At 45.8% G+C, this 24,405-nt stretch overlaps 1 protein-coding gene across 2 annotated transcripts in view; it reads left to right on the forward strand.

The window, feature by feature from the left end:
* The first annotated feature begins 11,011 nt into the window (after nucleotides 1-11,011).
* Nucleotides 11,012-24,405, forward strand: part of SH3GL1 (SH3 domain containing GRB2 like 1, endophilin A2) — a 95,262-nt gene continuing 81,868 nt past the window's right edge. For both annotated transcript variants that reach the window (XM_085638730.1, XM_085638731.1), the window contains exon 1: nucleotides 11,012-11,257. In XM_085638730.1, coding sequence (XP_085494856.1) covers nucleotides 11,213-11,257 — 45 coding nt within the window. In that variant the 5' untranslated portion in view covers nucleotides 11,012-11,212. The remainder of the gene's footprint in view (nucleotides 11,258-24,405) is intronic.

Genomic DNA, 24,405 nt, shown 5'->3' on the forward strand with positions numbered 1-24,405 from the left:
TCAATGTGACGTCTGTGGATATCACGTCCATTCTCTGTTCCAGAGACGACCGCACCCCAGAAATAGCCTCCATGACGTCTTTGAGCGTGAGTTCAGTAGGATTTTCTTCAGTTCCACTGCCTGCCTTCTCTCCGGTCTGCTGGTCTTGGGGTGAGGCCTTCGGAAAAGTATAGCGGTCCAATTTGTTTTGTTGAACCATTCTGGATCCCTTTGAGCCTGACATATTGGATAGTGCCGGTGTCGCCCCTAGTTCTTGGTACAGGCGGTACCACTCGCAGTCCTCGGGCCTCCCTGGCGGTGTCCCGTCAGTTGGTGGACGCAACACCCACTAGCGCCTTTATCACCAGTGACTCCGCTTCAGTGGAGGCAGTGGCGGCCAGTCACAACAGGCCGGCAGGTAGGTTATGTTGCCAGTCCACTCGGGCCTTTAGCACATCCACATCCAGTTCGAGGCCTCTAGATTGAGCAAGCCGCTGGGGGATCGCCGCCCCCGTCACGCCAGCACTGCCACTCCCCACCAGTTCAGCTTGTGTAGGCTAAATTTTGCACTTGCCACCACGACTCCAGGTAGGAGTATGTCGATGTTCCAGGTTGGTCCCAGAGACTGGATGTCAGGCCAAGAAGACGTGACTGGGTGAGTTACTGTGGGCCGGTCGTCCCCGGCAGAAGCCGTAGACGTCTCGGGGGTGCAGGATTCAGTAACAAGCACAACGTGCTTCACCCGCATATACCAGTGCGAGCGAGCGCCCTCGCCGTGTGCGGAGCCCCCAGTGAAAGGATCGTCCTTATGGCAGAGACCGAGGCCCCTTGGTCGCGCACGGCCGCCTCCACTGTACGTCGTCATCTCGTCGGCTGCTGCAAATACTCCACTGCCCGGCTGCAGTTTGCGTGGAGGCCGCAGACGTCGGTTGTCGGATCTCTGACTTTCGAAGGGGGTACAGCCGCGATTCCGGTTTCAGCAGAATCAGCGGAGATTCCGGTTGCGATTTAGAAGCTCAGAGGTCAGATAGGTGTACCGGATAGTCGTGGTGAAGGGGTTTAAGGACGGAGCTAGTCTAACCAGCAGTCGCCATGCCACGCTGCTTGGCCACCTCAGTAATTCGAAATTTGATGCTGAAAATGTAGTTAGTGTCCTCCGATTAATTGTGTCCAAATGCATCAAACAGAATACAGTATGGATGATGAGCGGCCTAAATTGAATTTAGAAAGGACCCAACTTTCCGATTACAATTAAAATTTTGTTTTTTTGTATATTTGTTTGTGAATTAAATAAAATATTTTGCAATTTGTGTATTTTTTCATGAATGCATGTTTCTCTATTTTTTTGTATTGTTTTCCAGTTCACATCATTGAAAATGTTTTGCCAGTGTCCCCGCCTTTGGGTAGTAACCTAACGGGGGTCCCAGTACTTCAATTATGATTCACTACGGGGTCCCTGGGTTCCAGTAATGATTATGAGGGGCTCCCGAGAAGTCAAAAAGGATAAGAACTGCTGATCTAAAAACCTCTTAATGAACTGATACATTCTCTTGCTCTCCCTCTTTTATCGGCAACAGGTTTCGGCACTTAATGTATAATTTTTTCTAAATTGGGCAAAAAGAAGAGGAAGACAATATGAACTTGGTTCATGCTCCAAGGAGAGGCTAACACAAGAAAGGAAGGGAGTCCTATGGGAGCTAAGCAATTAAAAGAATGCACATGAGAGTGACAACGAAAACAACTAATGGAATGCTGTGGGTGGGTTGTAAGTCCACAGAATTGTAAACAATATGTCTTGCAGCGCATGCGCTGAGTAGGTGGGACCTAATAATGAGTAACATATTAATGAGAGCCGCGAAATGAAGGGCTACAAAAATAACTTAAACTCTATTCAAAAATGAAAGTGCACATTTTAAAATGTAAATGATTCGTAAAAATGAGTACAGGTGCTAACACAATAAAACATTTTAAAAACATAAAGTAACCTGTAATGCGTACATAACACACAAGGTCAAAATATAAATAAAATGCAAATGCTGTCAGAAATCCGCCCACATTGTATAATGTATATGGGAGATCTAAGCATCATACTACAGAAGAAAAAAATATGTATTCACATTTTTAAAAGTGAAGTTAACTACATTTTAGATCGCCAGTGATGGTCAATTATGCATGATCTGTACTGTTCGACATGCTTGGTTTCTTTCTCAGCAGAAGCCTGAAGTATCTTCCCCGACCAGCCATCCAGGACTGACAATGCAAACATGCTGAGTCATGCATGCAATAGAATTCTATGTCAGGACCGGAGGCGTGGATTATGCATTACTTTCTTCACTTTTTATTAACAGCACGTTCAAAGATAAAGTAAAAAACACATCACTGAAACTACAACTCCCATGAACACTAGGAGTAACCATGGCCACCAACAGTCCAATCACATAACAGTCCGATAGTCCATATAATACTGGTGATTTCGTAGTCTTTCCTCTTTCTTCACTGCTGCCTCGTCAGTTACGTCCCTTCATTCCTTCTTCCTGACTTGGGTAGATAGATTTAAGGATTGTTTGACGCTTGTGTGCCTTTGCGATGAACTTTTTAGGTTGGGACACGCTCTGCGAGCGTTCCGTTCACAGCGTCTTCATTCCACTTGATATCCCGCGCTGTAGGCTCTTTGGTCCGAGAGCGTCTTCTTTCTCGATCCTGCGCCGGTGCGCTAGGTGGCGCACTTGAGCGCATCCAGCCCATTACAATCGCACCACAGAGCAGATAGGAGCGCTCTGGTGGTCGCGTTGCACTTGGGGGAATTGAGCGGCCTCCTGTTCGTGCCTGTTTCCCTCCCAACCCTCGCTTGACACCACGCTGCAGAACAAACCAAGGGCTTAGCCCACTTTAGCCAAATGACTGAAGTCTTTTATAAGAGTGCGTGCACGCTCAAGGAAGCACCCTACTGGGAGAAGGATATACCTGGGGTAACCAGCGATTATGTTGCAACAGACTTCGACCCTGAAGAAGGGTTTCCCGACATGGGGGAGCATGATATTGAGGACGAAGAGGGTTCCTCTGATGAGACCCAGGACTCAGCAGGTTTTGGCGCCCGCACTCATCCAACTACGACCCTTGCGAGTTGGAGTGTGCTCTTCCATACATGTTCAATCCTGAGGGTATTTGTAGATCGCATTCTGCAGAGCGAGTCCCTGACAGGAAATTGGCTGAGTACATGGGTAACAAGATCAGACAGCCAGGTCAGGTCCTTCAACGAGTGGCTGGTCTACCGCCACTTCAAGATGGAGGGGATTCATCTCCTCAGAGATCTACTGCTCCAGGATGACTGGTTAGCGCATCTCGACCTCAAAGACTCCTACCTGTCGGTCCCCATCTATCCTCCCCACTGCAGGTTTCTCCAACCAATTTGAGTGGAGGGGTCAGGCCTTCAGCACCCTTGTGCTTTACCAAACTCCTCAAACCAGTGGTGGAGCACCTACGGACCTTGGGCATCAGGCTGATTATTTATTTGGATGACATCCTATTGATGGATCAGTCCCGAGACCGCTTGATAACTCACCTAAACACCACCATAACTCTTCTCCAGAGTTTAGGGTTCATCATCAACCAACAGAACTCGGACCTGGTCCTGCAACAGAGCATGATATTCTTGGGCTTCCGTATCAATTCCAGGGCAGCGACCCTGAATCTACCAGAGCAGAAGATTACTAAGATCGAGAAGGAACTGAGGAAGGTTCTCAGACTGGACAGAATCTTTTTACATCAGCTGGCCAGGATTGTTGGTTTGTTATCATCATCGATACAGGCCATCTTCCCTGGGCCGCTACACTACAGAGCCCTGCAGAGACTGATGGCATCCCATCTCCGGAGGGGGCTCACATACTCCAAACTATTGTCTCTGACACAGGAAGCCAGGAAGGAGCTCCAGTGGTGAATCGACCACATGGAAACATGAAATGTTCAGGCGCTCTTCGGCTCACAACCGGACCTGGTGATAGAATCGGAGGCCAGTTGCCTGGGTTGGGGTGCCAGATGTGAAGCGACCTCCCTGGGAGGCAGATGGACGGAGGAGGAACTAGCTCTCTATATCAACTGTCTAGAGCTACTGGTGGGCTTTTTCGCCATTCAATCCCTTATGAGGGACAGAGTATCATGCTGTGTGCTTCTACGGATGGGCAACACGGCAGCGGTGCAGTAAATCAACCGTCTGGGTGGCACCCGATCCAGAGCCCTAGCAGAGCTTGCCAAGGACTTCTGGCACTATTGCCTCCAACGCCATATTTCTGTGACGGCGGAATATCTCCCGGGGGCACAGAAATCTGTAGCGGACTGGAACTCCAGGCACTTTCAAGATGCCAGCGACTGGAGGACCGACCCTAAAACATTTTGGGGACCGTGCCAAGTGGACCTGTTTGCCTCCAGATGGAACGCCCAACTACCCCGATACTTAAGCTGGAGAGCGTACCCGGCGGGGGGGGGAATAGATGCCTTCCTTCAAGATTGGTCGACGGGACCGGCCTACTCCTTTCCTCCCTTTCTCTTCATCCAGCGGCTGGCAGCGCAGGCCTGGCGCCAGAGAGCCCCACTAATCCTGGTCACTCCGATCTGGCGATCGCAAGCGTGGTTCCCCTATCTTCTGGAACTGGCGTGGGCCGCCCCAGTACGACTTCCATCATACGAAGAGATTCTGTTGGACCCTCTGGGCCAGCCTTACCCATTGGTTCTCCAGGACCATCTCCATCTCATTGCATGGAAGATTTCAGGTGACGCTGGCAAGACATCAGACTTTCACAGGGGGGCTTAATTCCTCATCCAACAGGCATGGGCTCCGGGGACCATCAAGAGGTATATATCGGCTTGGAGGAGATAGGTACGTTGGTGTGTAGAAGGACACCTGGATCCCATGGGCACCAGCGTTACAGACATAGTGAATTTCTTGGCTGACCTTTTCAGGAAGGGTTGGCTCTTTGCACGATCAATTCCCTCAGGTCGGCTATCTCAGCGGGCCATACGCCGGTGAATAATTTTCTGGTGGGTGAGCAGCCCTGGGTGAGTAAACTGCTCAAGGGCATCAGGATTTCCCGTCCTCCAGAGCCATGCTACGCAGGTCTTTGGGACGTCAACTTGGTCCTATGCTTGTTGTCATCTTGGCAAGACAACCAATACCTGTCCAGGAAATAATTATCTGCAAAATTGGCAGTGCTGCTATGCCTCATCTTGTGCAAGAGATCTTCTGATGTGAGGGCATTAGATCTATCTGCCAGAATCTTTACCCCGGAGGGGGTAACATTCAGCATATCAAGGAGGACAAAGACGAGTACCAGGTCAGTATCCTATCCAGCTTTCCCTGAGACTTCTAAGTTGTGTGTGTTCAGATGCCTGAAGGCCTGTGAAGAAATGACATTGGAGGTTCAACCTCCAGGGGAAGGGCAACTGCTGATTGCCATTAAAAACTCTTCAAAGCGGTGTCTTCCCCGACCATTGCCAGGTGGGTGAGATGGGTCATGGCAGAGGCTGGCATCGATTCCAGTGAGTTTGGGGCTCATTTAGCTAGAGGAGCCATGGCTTCCTAGGCTGTCCAGATAGGGGTAGGTTGTGTTACCCGCAAAACATCCCATACCTAAATTAGCCACACATTCCACCCATATCACTACTAGTACCATAATGCATTGGGATGGTTAGTGTAATTGTGTGTGGTCTCAGGATGCCTGGCAACGAATCAAATCACTCATGTCCTTTGGTCTCGTGATGTCTGACAACCAATCAGATCTCTTGTGTCCTTTGAATAGAGAACCGCCCCTCTCACTCATTGCTTGGCTTCTCCAATCCGTTGGAAATTCCTGCCTGTTCTGATTGCTACGTTTCTTCACTGGAAATATTCGAGCCTTGGATTTCCTGCACGCCATTTGCGGCGTCTCCTGTACGCCAGTCTCGGTGTTTTCCTGCACGCCATTCTCGGCGTTTGTCTGCACGCCATTCTCGGCGTTTGTCTGCACGCCATCCTCGGCGTTCTCCCGCACGTCCTTTGCAGCGTTCCTGAAGAATCCTGTTTGGCCTGCAAAAGGAGTTTGTTCATCACGCCGATTCTCTTTCCCCATCGGAACCAGAGAGAGTCCTTGAATAACTTGTTCAATCTTCCGGAAAACCGCTACGAGATAAACCCCGGTTCTGAGAAGACGAGAGACTTATTTTTTCTTATCATCCCAGCGGTAGCGGAAGATTATCTGTCTGGATAGGATTCGTTACTCGCCCCACTTCAAAAACATCACCTTTGCGAGTGAGTCAACTTTGGGACAGACGTGAGTCTAATCCAGGAGCTATACAATTATCTGCTGCTATATAACCTCCCATTACGGAAAACTTATTGCGAACTCATTTATCCTCTTCACGGAACTTCCACTTCCGGACATCGCTCTAAAGACATTCATTTGTTGGACACAGCGTTTATTTTCACCCAGTCTTGCGAAAATAGCACAAGCGTATGTTTTACACATTACAAAATACGAGCAGCAAAACAAGATCGCATTAAGACTTCGGGTGCCTCTTGGTTCAAGTTGCATATACTCAGGGTGAGTTGAGACCACGCACAATTCTACTGTTCTGTATCACAAGTATTCACACCTCTTGTCATATATGTGTTTTAGGTTACTAATGTTGGATGTCCTTTTTTGTTCACAGTACCATCTAGTTGCTTCCTCGCCCATTGGTTCCTCCTGCACTGTGTCTCCTTCGTGGAAGTTCCAAGTCTGCTCATCGCTCCCTGGGGATATCTGTAAGGTTCCTGTTATATCTTCCCTGGAGACTTACAGTATTCTCGGGGAAGGTGAGACCTAGCTTCGCTCCTGAGGATCATAGGTGTTCAACACCCTCTAGCAGTGACAGGTTGGAAGATATCATGAACGCGGCGGATTGGTCCTCTAATTCTACTTTCAATTTTTTTTTACTTTAAACCAATCCATGATGCAGCCCCACTGATGGTAAGTAAATTTTAAAAATGCATACTCCTCTCCTCCGGTCCTGACATAGAATGAAAAATGTCCTAGTTAACATGAAGGAAAGTTTCAATTCAATTAAGGACGCGGAGGCGAGGATTATCCCCTTCTGGCATGCTCTCTATGCCACCCTCCCTAGGTGACTTACGCAATGACCTACATGGATTCTACAGATAAGAGAACGGGATCCTGTGATTATCAGGGAAGTACTGAAATTTTACGTAACTGCTATGGTTTTCTTGTTATGCTTGTGGTTTATATTGACACTGTTTCATACAGGCAACCAGTTCTTATATTGTATGTCAATATCTAATGTGAGATAATGTAACTCCTTAGATTCAAATGATAATCCTTATCATGTCCAATGATAGTCTCATGGTATTCAATTATTTTTCCTGAATGTTGGATACAATGGTAAAAATCAATTAAGGGAGAGTCTTTAACCTTATATCCTTATCTTCATAGGTTCAGTTTCTAAAACGGAATAAGGTCCAGCGGGCTGAACTTCGTTCAGTGAAGAAGAGGAAGGACTATGACATCACCAGTATTATATGGACTATCGGACTGTTATGTGATTGGACTGTTGGTGGCCATGCTTACTCCTAGTGTTTGTGGGAGTTGTAGTTTCAGTGATGTGTATTTAGGTCTCGCCTGAGCCAGCGTGCATCCGCTGCTCTGCGAGGCTTTTAGTAAGGGCTTTTAAACTCTAAACACAGAGTTTTTTTAATCACCCGCAATTGCCCTTGGCATGGGTTTTTCTAAGAAAGACAGCTCGCAATTGGTCCAAGGCGGGTGCATGTCTGGCCTTCTCTGTCCCTTGGCCTAGGGTGCTCGGAAGCGAGCAGCAGTGCCATCTGTTTCCAATTATTGCGCTCGCATTAGTTGGAAACAGATGGCGGTCGCGCTAGCCCTGGCATGCCCTGGCATGTTTTTAGTGTTTTGCATGCACCATGAGTGTACAGGTTGACAAAGAGCCACATCCGCACAAGCCGGTGTTGCCAGGTCGAGCCTGGCATCAGGCCATGCTATTGTGGTGTCCAGTGCCTCTGTCCCCATCAGCAATCTGAATGGAGCCCAGAGCAAGAGGTGCGAGGGATGCCGGAGACGCACTGCCCATGGGCAGAACTTTTAGTGTGAACCACTTTCTTTCTGAAGAGGGGACTTCGGTGATGTACAGTGAGCCCACGCCTCTAACCTGCAAACGTAACAGGGTTTAGCGTCCGCTGGGGCAGTGCTAGAATGTGAGACAGGTTCCCTGCACCGCTCACTCTGGGATGTGAGACAGTGACCGCGCACTGTTCACTCTGAAGGAAAGGGAGCGAGCTGGCAGTGCTGGAATATTAGACAGGGTCCCCGCACCGTTCACGCTGATGGAAAGTCATGAGCACTGGGCAGTGGTGAGCACCGAGCAGTGGTGAGCACCGGGCAGTGCTGAAATGTGAGCCAGCATCCCCGCACCGCTCACTATACCGGCTGCACTTTCCGCTCTGTCCGGGGTGCATAACAATTCTTCTGCGGACCGGAAATCTGCAGGAAAGCCACCGTAACACCATTGCATGAGCGCGACTGGCAGTTCTGGTACAGCATCTGATGCCTTCCAGTGAGTCTTGCAGCGCTTTACAAATACTCGTGCAACTCGAGGCCTTAACTTCAACAAAGTTCGCACTGCCCGGAGCAGAGATTAAGAGTTTGGGGCAGAGGAATGCCTGAGCCCTCATGAGTACACAACATTCCTATACATGAGGAGAATGCCCTCACCCCGTAAAATGCACGGTAGTCGCTAATGGGGGCCCCGTTCTGCAGATCGCGCCCTTTTAAAACACCGCCTTTCTCAGCGGGAGTCTGACATGTGACAGCAGCACAAGAATGACGCTTGCTCTGGGCTTTGAGCGTCGCACTGGAGGAGCACACTCTGCAAACATGCATTTTAAGACATATTCAATGAACATTGAAAGACGAAATATTACGCAAAATACAAAGAGGGTATGAATTAAAACACACCAGAATGTGAGCTGAGCTTTTACCACACTTTTTTATACTACAAGAATAAAGGAAATTGAAAGGACTTCATTTTGGACTTGGACTTTTTGCTGGTGCACCTTCCCTTTTGTTTCAATCTTGTCATCTGGTTTCCAGTGGAGTCTTTCAACGGCAAACTCCGGAAGAATTGTGCACAGGACATTCTTATATGTTGGTGTACTGGGATTGAGGTGCCGGACTAGGTGTCAGCCGTAGTCATTTAAAAAAAAAAAGAATGTGATTAGGTATGAACAGGAAATTGGGTTTCAGAAGATGTTAAAACACAGATAAATTGAACTTTTTAATAACCCACCGAGAAGCAAAAGGCGCGCTACATTTAGAATATATTAATACGTACAAACGACCGTCTCCCCACCACGCCACCAAGTGCACACCAACGCAATTTTCAGGCAAATTAAAATTAAACCTTCTTGAGAATAGACTTGGATTTAGTTATGCGTAACGATAACAAATAGCCCCGAGGGCAGGTGTTAATGCATACATATTTACCATTCATTTCGAATGCCAATGTTAAGCAAAAGAAGGGAAACGCTCATGAAAAAGTGACTGTCCACGTTCTTTATCACAGAGGAAAGTACCGCGCCCTGAGGTGCAATTCCGCTATAGTATCACTGCTTCAGGGTTCCCCACTACTAATAGTAAGCTGCTTGACATGCAGGTGTTATAAAAGATATAAAACCCCAACAGCACGCCAGGGCACAACCCTGGGTCTCGGCTGAGAACGTGCGTTCCTGTCTGTGGCGGGGTCCCGACTACTGTGACCCCGTAGGTTAGTGTGCCCTAAACAACTCCAGTTCCAGCGGGGATGAGAATACTCACATCTCCCTTTGTTTTGGTGTGATAGCTCAGAAGGTCAATGCGCCTGCTGCCGAGAGCATGAATGAGTGGCAGATAGAGAAGGGATGCATACCAGACAACCCTGTTTCACATGGGCCTGTTAAGGATACATGAGGTACAAACCTCATTCTGGACCTGAAAAACACACAAGTAACTGCGGCCCCCAGTCACATTCGCAGAATGTTGCAAACCAGTTATTTATTTATTTATAAACTAGTTATTTTATAGTTATTTATGTCCCGCTCCCTCATAACAATAAAAATTATAACAAACAAGCATGAGAACAGGCAGGAAGAAGTTGCCAGCAGTGCAAGTACAAAAAGAAAGTAGAAGACATTTTTTATGTTAAAATCTTTTTTTAATCAGGTTTTTCAGTTGTACATAATGTTGTCTTTGTTTGTATAAAGGTAACAAAAATTCTTAACACTTTTTATTATAACTTTTCAACATAATGCACAGGAGCCACAATGCTCTACAACATAGCCAAACGTTCTGGCTAAACACATAAGGTCCCAAAGGCGTGACCTATTGGCTATGCCAATGCTTGTTTACTTTATCTTTGCACGTGCTGTTAAAAAAGAGTGAAGAAAGTAATGCATAATCCTCGCCTCTGCATCCCTAATAGAACTGAAACTTTACTTCATGTTAACTAGGAAATTTTTCATTTCGGATTAATTTAATTGGTGGTGAAACAGCAAAATGTGTGGCTGTGTGCATGCACCCCCATATCTCAGTGACACCCGCAAAGTGAGGGTGAGTGAACAGGTCTAAATTATCATGTAGAGCTCCAAAATTACCCTGTTCTATGTGTAAGTAGCTCGATTCCAGTCCTGATTTTATTTTTAAATTGCATCCTGGGCATCGTAGTCCTTTTCAACCCGTTAATAGGCCCTCAAAGAAAGTTTGTCGTCAGAATCTACTATTCAGTCAAGGAACTGGGAGCGCTTCAGTGGCTGGTGCATGTCCCTCCTACAACCGCAGAGTTTTAACAGATCACACTACTTGACTCTCATCAAGCATATGCTCAAATATGGCGTATGACGTAACTTCCCTGCCTGTCCCCAATATGGGGACTCGAGGAGGACAAGTGCGCAGGATGTGACCTGCCACTGTCAGTCCTCCGGGACCCGCCCCCAGTTCCTGACAGCCGCCGGAAGTGTGTGGTTGCCATGTAACTTCCTGAGAGGCGGGAGCGGGGCGGAGCGTTGCTTGTGTGTCCGTCCAGGGCTGTGTCTGTCGGTGCTGTCCGTCCCCCTCCCGTGCTCTGTCCGTGCCGTGTGTGGGCTTCCCTCTCTCTCTTGTTTGTGACCCCCCAGTCTCTGTTCTGTGGCCCCGGGTGTGCCCGGCTTAGGGAAGACAGGATGTCGGTGGCCGGGCTGAAGAAACAGTTTTATAAAGCGAGCCAGGTAAGGGATGGGGCAGAGGGGCGCGGAGGTGCCCGCCCTGGGGCAGAGGGGGAAGCATGTGAGCTGTTGGGGAATGCTCACGAGCATGGGACGTAGGCTGGGAGTGGGGGTGCCAGCAGGGGAGCAGAATTGGTCATCGTAATGGGGTACAGTACAGGAAGGGGCATCCGTAGGGATAGATACTATGGAAAGGGTGGGTACCAGCATGAAGCTGAGACTGGACATCAGAGGACGTATGGTGTGGCTGAGGGTGCCAGCATAAAATTAACGGCTGGGGGCATCGCATATGACAAAGGCTCGGGGTGGTCAGTTCACCACCTTAGTGGCAACATCTGGGGTAATGCCTGAATAAAGGCCTCCAGTCAATGGAGGGGGCAAGGCACTAAATGTATCTAGACAGCTGTGCCAGCTGCCTGATGTGGCCTTACAAAGACAAGTGGGAATCTGGCCTACAAACTATCTTATGAGTCGCTCAACAGGTGATGTATCAACGTATGACCACTTTTCTATATGCCGCTTCTTTAAAATGTGAGGACATGTATTTTTATCAGTTTCACTTTCAATGTATTTATTACATTCAACTTCGTGGGTGCACTGAGTGACATTCACTAAATGTATAAACTTAGGTTTAATAGAGGAATCTGTAACAGCGTTGGCATAATCGAGTCAACAGGCACATTTATGTTATTGTCATCCTCTTAAATGTCTATAGTAGTACACTTAGATGCGAGCAAACATCCTAGTCCACTAATCTATATTTTGTGTTACTATAGCGTGCATTCTGATCAGAATCACTTCAACCCGTTAGGGTTCAGGAAAACGATCCACTTTAAGTTAAAGTGGCTTATCCAGAACGGCACAGTTTGGCCAAGTGTGAAGCTGGGATTTCAGTTCAGGTTTTCAAGTTACAAAGCCAGCTATTAAAGCAGAAGTTTTTTTCTGTTGTGTCTAGGTTTACAGGAAATAGCAATGCTTTGTGGATAGTTTGTCCCCCGAGGGCCTCCTCACTGCACTCCATTAACAAAGCCGATTGGCAGTGTATAGAGATCACTTCCTAAATCTACTTTAGTATGTGAAGGGGAATTTTTTTTAGAAACGAGTTGGCTACACCTTATGTGAATCAATTGTGAAAAGGGGCAAAGCGGGCAGGAAACAAAATGAATATCTGCAGCTTTAGTACATGTCACACTACTTGGTTAAGCAGACGTTACTGTCGTTATTCAAGTATAAACATGAGGCAAGACGGCCTAAGTCGTATCAATATAATAGAAAATCCTGTGTAACTTCATTAGCTGCCCTGCTAACCCTCGACTCGTTATCTCTTTTTTAGTCTGTTGAATTTAAAAGCGTTATTTCAATAGAAGCAATAAGAAACGTTTCGAGCGTGATGTATGCCTGTAGTACATTTCAGGATCTCTTTTGATTAACGGGAGGCTGAATACGTAACTTTGTTTACAAAGCTGCATTATGGTGGAGGGAGGGATGGAGAGAGAAAGAGCAGTGCCACAGATTGGCTGTGGCTCTGTGTTTCAGTGGTACCCGAAGCCAGAAACTTGCTTTAACCACGCTTCAATCTTTCTTTGCTTACCCACTTATATTGTTCACCAGCGTATGGAGACATAGGTTGTTGAGCGCCTGGGTAGATGGATAGGAAGAGATTGGATGGTATCATGACTGGGTCTTTGGGAATAAGGCTTGCTGGGTGGACAGAGGAAGTTGGTCAGTGCTGGCCTTGGATGGAGGTTTGTATCAGTATCTAGATATGAGAAGCTGAGGTGGGCTGACAAGGAGAGGACACGGTGTAATGGCAAAGAATAGGGCTGGCCTGAGGGTATCGTCTATCATGGGGTCAAAGCAATGCTCAGCATGTTGCAGAGGGTGTGTTTTGTACCTTGTTGAGGCGAAGGGAAAGGGTGATGGCAGGATAAGCCAGTAGCTGAAGTGGGCGTTGGTATGGGAGATGCTCTTTGGCCCCACTGTTGGCACATGGGCTGCACAAACATGCATTTAAGTGGAGGCTTGTTAAACTTCTTTATGATGCGATTGTTTGGAAATCAGAATCCAAGAGAATGTTTAATAGAGGTAGGATTTAGCAGCATAATCCCTAGCCTGGGGTGGCATCAGCATGAAAGGCATGTGTCTTGTGGTTGCACTGTCCTAGAGGCAGATGTGGTGGACAGCCTACCCCAGGGTAACCTGAAAAGGTAAATAGCCATGTTTTATATAGACTGGTGCGGTGAACATTTGGACGTGTGCCGCTTGGTCTCAAGAATGGGAGCAGCTCTTTTCTTATAAGAAAGTGAGCTGAACATATATGTATTGTTTTCTGTTTTATCCATTTAAAGAGAAAACAAAAGTTACTTCTGTTGTCGCTTTGTGAATCTGTTCGGCCTGTCAGTAATGCTATCTTTTACGTTCCTCTAGTGGGCCTTTTCTCAAACACTAATACATGAGTGGACACTGGTTCATGGACCTTGGGGTTCTTCAGCAAAGTCACGTTTTTTATGAAAAGCAGCCAAGCAACCTGACATCGTATTTGCAGCTTGTTCTTTCTGGTCTATTGAAGGCCTGTGCGCAGTGTGACATGGACTGACTGTAAGGCATTTAGCGTAGAGTGTCAGTCCTCCACAGTTCTGGTTGTAAACACCATTCATTCCTATAGACTGTGTTTAATGAATCATATTAAGTGACATTATTATTGTGTGGTCTTGATAGTGCATTCATTTGTTTGTTTAAGAACTCAAAGCGCTACCTGTCATAATAATGGTAAAGTAAAAATCACTTCTTGTAGAGTGGAACATTAGCGTGCTTTGACATATCTTGGAATTGAAAGGAAGAGCATCATAATACGTTCCTGCAATTATTTCACTCATGTCTATATGTCCCTTTGTTTTTAGAGTTTGCATTTAGTACAGGGACTTTTCAGATGGGTGCCTGTGGCTTAACGAGGCAGCAATTTGCCTGTTATGATAGAATGTGGCCAAGTTGCAAAACCAAGATTGGATTTCTTATGTTTTGCTTTTATGGTCATCAACATTATGACCATGTCTGCATACCATATTCATGCTTTCTAAATCTACCCTAAATGTTAACATGTTTCGGTCGCTGAATAGTTGTAATCTTCCGGGCTTTCTTAGAAACAAGGTGATCATTTGCTCACCGTTGTACAATTGTCATTTTATATCTATTCCCCAAAAATATGACCTGTGTGTTACATTGATTTTTTTAAATGGAGGGCATGTTTTGATAAACACTGTTAGCAATTCTTCATAGATATGCTGGTGTGGTGCCTAACCATTTATTTCCCCATGTATTTTGTGGCGAGGCAAGTAACTGTCATCTCGTTGAAAGCTGAGCTCCCTAGAAAGTCTGCTAAAAGCCACATTCCTACACAGCAGAATCTAGAAATGTAGAGTTGGGTCTCACTGCAGATGGTTTGTTGTTTATTTCTTCAGGTTTACATCCACAAATTCATGCTATCTCAACGAAATAAAACTCCACTCAATATATTCCTAAAATCCTGCATGGAAAATTGACCTTGACTTATAATTTTAAATCTTCCTCTTTTATTTGTTTTGAATGGCCATCTTCTTCCCTTCTACCTGCCTCCTGAGTATTAATCCATGCCTTAACTGGCATTCTTTGAATCCACACCCCAACAATAAATTCATTCCATTATAGGTTTGGGCTGTGTCAAGATGGCTCAGCGAGTTAAGCACTCGCTGTTGACATTGCATGTGATCAGTGTGTCTGTAGCTTCAAGCCCAGCAGACATCATCCTTCTGAAGTTGGTGAACTAAGTGCCGTCAAATTTGCTCGCTTCACCTCTTAAGAGTGAAAACCCAGTTGTTATCTTAGAACGGCATGGAGGTTTAAATAGGGTAGGCCCTTATTCATTTTCATTCTAAAGCTTGTATAGTGTGTTCTAGTTACAGTTTTTTTTAAAGAGAGGTGACGTGCAATGGAACATTTACTACAGATTGCAGAGGTGAATGTAAATGTTCAGGTTTGAAGTTAACCTCTGTATTTTGTACGTGCCTTCCTCGTTTGTGCACACAGGAATTGAGTCAGTGACTTCTAGAGAATTGCCCAGACTCACACAGTTGGTCATGTGGCCTAGCTGGAACTAAGCCTTAGCACAATTGGCACTGTAGCTTCATAACCACACATTGGAGATCTTGTTAAGGTTGCATTTAAAAGTGTTTTTGGGTTGCCCCTCGGTGTTTTTTTTTTTTGTTGCATATTTATATAGCGCGAACCCGACCCGAGGATATTGGAGCGCTTTACAGGAGCACCGCATTTACATTACACATTCAGGCACGGGGAGATTAAGTGATTTGCCCAGAATCACAGGATGTGGACGCGACCACGAGGCTCGAACCCTGATTTACAGCACCAGAGTCGGCAATGTAGCCGGCGGAGCACATCCTCTCCCCATTTCGTAGTACTGAGGGAGAACCAAAGAGGTTCCGCTCTCTGCGTGATCCAATTGGTCATCAGATCACAATTGTGTGTGTGGGGGAGGGGTGCGGTCCACGTTCAACAAGAACCGGATACTGATACTAGTGAGATAAACGCCTGACCCGGAGCTCTCTTTACAGTTTCCACCGGAAGGACGGTCGCCCATGCTGAAATATAGACCGTTCATTGTATGTTTCAGGAGCGCACCGAGCCGCGCCAACGTGCCTGGCCTTGACGATAAGCAACAGACACGGCTGCCAGGGGTTGCAAGAGGCCCCATCTGCCGCCTTCCGCCCACCTCCTGCCTTTCCCTCTTAAACATCTGTCTCCCCTTCCCCCAGCCGGACATCCACACGGGAGGCAGGCCAGCGGCGTGGACTCAAGCATACGTTTTTCAAGCACTGTCACGTGAGGCGTTGCGACATTCCTTGTTTTCCACCCTGCATTCCCGCGCTCGTGGGTGGATCCCTCGAACGCTGAACCCGCAGCCCTCAAGGAATTCTTGAGCTGATGAGATAGCTTAGCGGGTTGAGGCCCTGCGTGTAGGCTGCATGTCTCTTGCTGAGATCCTACTCGGGCTGACTCAGCTCTTTTCACGCCTATAAGTTCGCAACGAGTTTGTGAGGCATTCGGGGCTGCGGTGCACGATGTGTGCATGGGAAAGTAATTGATGCTGGCATTATTAAAAGCTCCCTGACTTAGGTATTCTCTGGTTGGGGACGGATCTCAACTGCCTTTCCCCTGTCTGTAAATGCCTGAACTCTGAGCCGCTGAAGACACTGGATCAACATTGTAGCCCATGGGAATACTTTTATACAGACTGGACTGCGCAAAAACCAACTTAAAACACCTCCGTCATTAATGCGGATAGTGGCATTTAAACAGGGAATGGGAACCGTGATCGAAATTCGCCTGCTAAGCAAAGAATTCTGTTTTTCTTTCTTGCCATGGCATAACACTGCATTCTTTGTTAGTTCTTGAGCAAGAGTCCAACAGATCCATCCCAGAGTTTGGGGCGGTGTGAAATAACTGTACTATCGGGGCACATCCATCCGTTGTTGCCATCGAAGGCCAATCCTGGCCGGATCCCCTTGCCCCCTACTTCCCCAGACACCCTGCCAAGTTGAGGCGCGCTCTGCTGTGTCAAGCTTTTTCTTTTGCTGTGTAAGTGTCTCTGTTAGAAAGTCACTGGCCTTCCCAGAAGTAAAAAAATCTGAGAACATTCATTACATTCTCTTCCCAGAAACACATCTAAAGTCGTTGGATGCATATTTCAGAGCCTTGTTGGAGACACAAAGCATTGGGGACATCAACATGGGTTTGTGGGGGATCTTCCGTTTGACGAAGTAAAAACATTTAGGAAACTGAATGTAATTTAGGAAGTCTCCCAGCTTAGGTTTTAAGCCTGTGTTGTGTAGTAAACACTCCGGACAGCAGGTTGGTGAAGACTTTGTGATTTCGCCAAAACTATTTTTTCGATAACGTTACCTACATATAGGGGCTTATTAACCAGCACTCCTCATCCATTGGCCTTTCGTTGTGCCATTCAGATATGTTACGCCCACTACAGCATACCGCTTGGGGTAGTTGGCCAGCCCTCTACAGACATTGGCATGGCCAACTTTACATTCTGCTCTTTCACAAGGGGCACCTCCAGACACAACATAGCTCCATTCTGCGCCACGACCTTCTACAACACAGTGTGCTTTTTGAAAGCCCAAAACATTTTTGCTTTTATCTATCGTGTTTTCTATTGGTGGGAGGACCACAGATCCACCCCCCACAACACAATTTTACAAAAGTCATGACAAATCAAGCATTGACAAAATGCCATTGGTTATTCGCCTACGCCAGACCTATTGGCTTTGCCAGTGCTTGTTTACTCCTGTGTTTGCCTTGTTGTTAATTTCTCTATTGGGATAGGAGGCTGCATGAATCATGGAATGGTGGGAGCTGGATCAGTCTCTCCTTTGGTCCTTACGGATGGTCTCTGCTTAAGAGATGGATTACTGTTACAAACCCGGCCTGCATCCTTAGAGGAATGGGTTAACTGCCTCTTAGGACAGACACGCTATCCTAGGATCTTGCACCTTGATGTCTATTGAAATAGGCAACACTGTGCAATTTCAAAATTTTATTTGGCAATTAGTTCGTGCTCAATAGGCCATTGACACCTGGCAAGATCACCTGGAGCTTATCCTGAAATCTTTGTCAAATATTGTTTTCAGACTCGCATTACTTTCTCTCTAACTCACACAAACAATTTCAAACCTAGACCGTGTACAAGCTCTTTACAAACCACATCCAACAAATCGCTAGCAAAACAGTCTCTCCATTTCCATAGTGCCTTCCCAGCCCTGCGGACAAGGGTGTCCATATAATGAATGCTCTATGACTTAGTAAGAATCTTGACGGCTGCTACAAAAATGTAAATAATATAGCATATTTCCAGCCTCCTATTGATCACCATGGGGTTGGAACAATGCTACACCATCAGTTTTCAGAATCTCATTCCTTCCCTTACAATTTCACCCTGAACCACTGAAACAATTTTAATGGAACCTGGTGGGCGGGGGAATATCGCAGTCACGTTCTGGATCGTGCTGCCTCTTTAGTAGTAATTGTTTATTTATTAATTAGTTTGGTTGAGTACAGCACTTCACCTGTCACGCTTCCAAGCAATGCAGTTATTCTGGTTTCTGTAATTTGGGAGGAAGGATACGTTAGTTGGTTCAGTGGGAACTTGGCCTCAGTCTGGAATCCTTCATTAACGCTCTCTGTTTGCGTAGGAGTTGGTTGTAGACAAGCCTGAACAATTCAGCTTTAAGGTTGTTTGTTGAGCGCATGTCTTGTGGTTCGGCCCACAGGTTGGGTTCAAAGCATTCCTCCTTAAATGTTCTGACTGCGCTGCATGTTTCAGTCATTTAAAGACTTGTTGTGTGAGCGGGCGTGCCATTGATAAACTAAGTGCTGCGTGGTGAAATTGTAGATCCACCTCTATCTGCCCCCTGTCTGTGTCCCAGTAGGCTTTGTATTCAATGTAGTTAATTCCGGCAGCCACAAAGAGACATTTGAGTAATTTCAGGTCCACGCTGCCTCAGTTTCAAGCACATTCTGTTCCACATTGTTTTTGTGCTTTTTTAGTCTGCTGAGGAGTTTCTTAAAGAGAGCAGTATAAATGATGTTACAGTAGTCCAATCATGTTACCACGAGGGGTCTTACAGCTCCATTCTTGTTGTGAATTATGTGCAGCAGAAGGATATTCTGAAATATAGATCCTCGGATGTATCTGCTTGATCATTGACGCGGGAGAGAAGAAGAGCTGACAGTCCAGTGGGGCTCTGAGGGTCTTCACTTGGTGGATGATCAGTGGTTATTCTCCAATATTGGGCGATATGAGTCTTCTCTGCTCCGCACTGCGATCTCACTCTTGGCTCAAGTTATTGCACATGCTGCTGCCTTTCACCTTTGTCATTACACAGTCCTGGTGCGGGAAGATGTTGGTTGTGGCCACATCCTTGATCACTGGCCGCTGCTTAGTCTTTTCATGTGTTACCCGCACATAGGAGGAAAAGATGTAGTTATTTCCCTAAACTTTTACCAGCAACGCCGAAACATGTTGTGTGGTCAGTGAATTATTTGAACATTGAAACAATTTCTGTAAAACATTGATCCCATCAAGTCTTCAAGGCACATCTCTACACAATAAGCTGCTGTTTCTATAGGCATACATAAGCATATGGATTATTGATGCCTAAGAAAGTTTTGCAATGCACTTTTAAAAAGCAGGTTATTCATAAATGTTCAGTATTCGCTATTGACATGATGTTATTGGAGGGTATAAAGTCTAAATATAAATTATGCTTTTTATATTGTAAAGGTTTTGGAAGGACCAAAAGCAATACAGCTTTCGAAATCTTGAATAGTTTTACTAATGGAATACGATCAACTGATATTATCTTTATTCTTGCAACGCCCAGCTCTGCTTTAAAATAGAGGCAGGATGTCACCAACAGTGTCTGATTGCCTGATAAGATCTTGGTTACAGATACTGAGCGAATTACTATACCTTGAGACCAACATGGCATTGTTTTGGTTGGACTTGTAGAGCCCAAATCCCCTAGATTATGCTGCCCTCCTAATTGCTACGTCCAAAAGCAGCCATCACAGGAGTTTTGTGATATATTTTATAATGGCACCAAAGAACCGGTAAATTTAATATAAAATTGTACTTTTTATAAGCATTTAAAAAATCTTTCTTTTCCTAGGGGGTCATCAGTTGTTGACCAAAGACCACGTTTTGAATAACCTCCTTAAGGTTTTAGAGGATGTATACATGAACTTTCGTGATTACCAGTCTATCGTCTCATAGTTTTGTTTGGCAAGTCAATTTTTGGAACTTTTTAAAATGTGGTTATGTAGCTCAAAACGTAATGCATCAAATATCTCTAAATTTGACCTGCATCAACGTGTATTCGTGATGCAGCCTGTCATGAAGCTTAGTTAAATTGATCTAGGCCACTAAGCTATCACTGAAAAAAGTCCTCTTTTGAAACGTTAAAAATTACTGTTTGAGAAACACAAGCATTTTTTGCACATTAAGGTATTTTTTTTTTTTGTGAAACGACGGTGTCCCGTGTTCCCTATTTATTTTATGCTGGTTCACTGCCCTGGAAAATAATCCACCCAAGAGTGAGCGAAATTTGGCACCAACTTAAAAATAATAGATTGAGGCATATCCCCAGTTCCAATGTTTTCTTTGCCATCGCAGCGCTTTGCTTCAGTACATATGCAACAGGATGAATTATGTTGCCAGATGGTTATGACTAAAAGTTTGCCGAATATCGAATCGGCCTTTTTTAACAGCACTTTATTGAGCTTGTTCAAGGCTGACTCATCCACAAATCCTTAAGTTCACAAAGTTCTCTAAAATATACACATTGTAAAATGAGCGTTTCTTTCTTAATCTAATACACAGTTGATGTTGACCTCAAAAGGGAAATAGTGTGTCAAGAGCACAGCTGGTTTCCTTCCCGTTATTGCTGTATCCTCTGACCATGTTATACTGAAGGTTGGGGCGAGGACAGGAAAGGACATGGGTATGTTCTGTGATCCTACCTGCGTCAACATGTTTTCGTTGGAGAGGGTACAGCCTGTTGTGCTGTTTGCTGACTATACTATGGACTCTGGTGCGGCTAGACCGTTGATGGTAGTGGCTTGGAAAGGCCTCGCTCATAGGGGTGGGATGGTAGCATCTCTAACTGTCGCATCTACAGCTGTATCTCAAAAGATGCCTCCTTCCTGGATACGTTTTGGCACTGTGGACCAGAATAGACCTGTGGACTTACAGTGAGCGATTGGGGGGGATTTAACCAGCTCACAGTTTAGAGCCAAAATGCATCTGGAAAGTGGCCTGTTCCTCGGTCAGGCGGGCTAGCTGCATTCTGTTTTCAGCCTTGCATTTATTAAACAAGCATTGGCATAGCCAATAGGTCTTGCCCTTGGGACCTTATAAGTGTTTAGCCATGTAACAGTTGCATAACTAAATACTTATAAGGTCCCAAAAGCGAGACCTATTGGCTATGCAAAGCGGCCGCGAAAGTGAAAGTAATCGCGCACATGCACTGTAGCTCTAGGCTGGCCTGGTAGCACTTTTTGGAGCCCTCTCAATAAGTCTCGCCAGACCAGCGCATGCGCTGGGTCAGGCGAGACCTAAAAACACAGTTTTGGAAAATGACGTGCGTTTTACTAAAATTACAAAAAAAAGTAAACTATGTCAACAATCTATAAACTGAACAAAATGTACAAATTTGAGGTGAGTGTTATTAGCTGATTGTACGAGTTTGCAAGATTAATCAGTGGGATGTAGAGTGCGGCGGATCCTTGCATTTATAATTTAAGGGAAAGAAGACGGAGTAGTCATTAGGTCTTGAAATATTTCATTGCATTTACGTGTATTTAATGTAAGGTTTTGTAATGCTACCCTAAAACCAGGAGCGCCTAGTTATGAATCTCACGTTGCAGCTTGCAGCAAACTTTAAAAGCGGAACAACGTTAGTCCGTCATGTGAACGTGATCCTATTAAAACTTTCAGATTTGATTTCGACTTTTCCTCTCTTGCCAACATAAACTGGCTCTCCCTGCTTTCTACAACTCTAAATTCATTGGAGGACCAGTTGGCCGGGGTAGGCCAGCGTCGGGTGCTACATCTAGTGTTTATATCTCATGAAGCAGTGTCTACCTGAGGAATGATTAGGTATACTTGTTTTACCTATTTCCTCCTCCTCGGATGCCTAGATTTTCTACTGGGACCGGTATAATGATGGATTATGAAGACTGTCTGTCTGGTCCCTTGCAGAATGACGTAACATTTCTTCCAAAGATGAGCTCCCGCTGGAGATTCTTTTGTAATTCTGAACATCCTCAACCATCTGTTGGTGATTTAGTGAAATAGGCGCTTTGAGGACACGTCCTAGGGTTCATTAGGACAATTGTTCCCGCCCTGTTTCATGTCCTTGTTTTCGATTTTTACTAAGCGTCTTCCTAGTATAGACGGAGTCCGCCTTCTGATCTCGGTTGCATGCTGTAGCTGTGTAACAGTGCAGTGCCTCTTTGCAAACGTCTTCGCTTGTGACGTTAAACTTCAAATGCACTTCCTTCACCCCATCGGAGTGATCTTGGCAGTCTGAGCCAACACACCGGATCCAAGTGCAAATAGTAGGGTCATGGATAGGAACGTCTCAACTTCTTCTCAAAACTAAGTCAGCTGCAGGTGGTACTTGGTGTTGGGGGGGGGGGTGGGGGTGGCGGTGCCAGTCTTGCTCAAAAAGGGAAGTTTGCATTGATTTGTTCTAGCTCGTTCTTTCTTTGGCTTTTTCACTCTTAGGCGCCGGGGCGCATCTTTTTCATATTCCCCAAATGGCTAAGGGAACTGGGAATTTATACACTTTTAGAAACCAAGTTGGGTATAATTCGTGGATGGGTTATTTGTGAGGTCCACTGCTGGTTCAGTAGGTGATGGCTTGTGCGAGGCTGCACGGGGGCCAAACCTTAAAGATAGCACTTTGGCCTTACCACAAAACCTGCAGTGCCCTCAAGACCCACAAGCAGATGCAAAATGCTTATTCTATTTTATAAGTTGGATAATCTCGACCTGTGACTTGTACTAAATCACAAAAATCACCGAGCTAACTGAAGGTCTGTGACTAAGGAGCTCTGCTATTCCCTGACTGAGTGGTACTCCTTTCATCAGTTGTATGATGATAAAAGCACCACTAGGGCATGAATTTCTGTCTGTGATCTTGGGGATCTGTGCAGACCCTTGCAGCTCCATTCTTTAGCCGGTGAGCTGCCTTAATGACTGGTGGGGGTGGGTGGATCCTGGAGATGTCAGCCTTGGCCTGCTCGTCCATCAGAAGATTGTTAGGATTAACCCACTCTGCCCTGCCCCAGTTAGGAGCTTCTGCTGGAGCGGCCCCCACTGAATCCCTGCCTCTGCTCTTCTCTCAGTCCACATTTCATTTTCCCTCCGCGGATTCTGCCCTTGTTTGGAGAGAGAGAGGGGGAACAGGAGGCTCCCTGTCTCCTCGCCTGATGTAAATGCTGATTACTCATTTCACAGGCAGAGCTTGCAGTCTGGAAAGAATATTTCTTTTGGCTGCCCACTTTGCTCCACTTGCACTTCTTCTCAGCCACTTAGGCACCATGCCTTGTAGGAGAGCCGGGTCCCAGTCAAGAGCATTTTGGACTAAAATACAGGCCAGGAAGATACCTTCACATCCCATCAGCTTTTTTCCAACATCAGCAGTTAAGGGCAAATGAATCAAAAGGAAGTGTTTTCAGTTTACTCAGCTATAGGGTTGAGCTGATACTGCTGAGCATAGAGCGCGACTCGTGCGGTGTCCTTCAAAAAAGTTTATTTTATCTAGAACGGCTTTGTCGTGGGGCTGCATTTTGGGAAATGCAACCTTTAGATACATCCTGGTATTCTGTCCTGCCTAAAATCGGCCGATTGCCTTTTTGTTCAAGAGGCGACTAAACTAAACTCCTGTGTTTGTTAGCTGTGTGCCTTCATCTTTCTGTCACTCTTTTCAGTCAGTTTGCCATTTCAGGGAAAGCGACTGCCTAGAGACCTGAATACAGGAGTATTTCTATCGCACTAATTATCAAGACGTAAAGAATTTAGCCTGTTGCCACCCTTAGGGTATTTGGGGACGGCTGGGATGACAGGAGAGATATAAAGATGCTCTGTTTCTTTCTCATTTTCTGATACTATTTCTCCTCCCCCCCCCCCCCCCCCCCCCCCGCAGGTGGGTTGGCCAATGTAGAATGAAAGCATGGGCTTGGAATTTTCTTTAACACTTATTTGTATTATATTTTAGGGTTTTATGACCAGAGTGTTAAAAACAGTGTTGTTATTCATAAGTATTTTAATACCTTATTTTAAAAAAAGTATCGAATAAAGAAAACATATCTGATGTGTCAGAACGTGGCTTATAACATTTTTGCAGTTAGTAACGAAATCCACGGTCAGTGTTAAAAACCAGCTTTTGTGACAGATTTGGCACCCAAAAGCAACCTTGCATTCTTGTGCAACACAGCTCGCTTTTTGTGTCTATTTTCGAGGTTCTCTGACCAAGGTTTTGCTTGCGAGGCACGCTTCCATTGTTGTGACTTCCAGACATTTC

Source organism: Triturus cristatus, chromosome 12, assembly GCF_964204655.1.
Source record: "Triturus cristatus chromosome 12, aTriCri1.1, whole genome shotgun sequence".
Classification (NCBI taxonomy): Eukaryota; Metazoa; Chordata; class Amphibia; order Caudata; family Salamandridae; genus Triturus; species Triturus cristatus.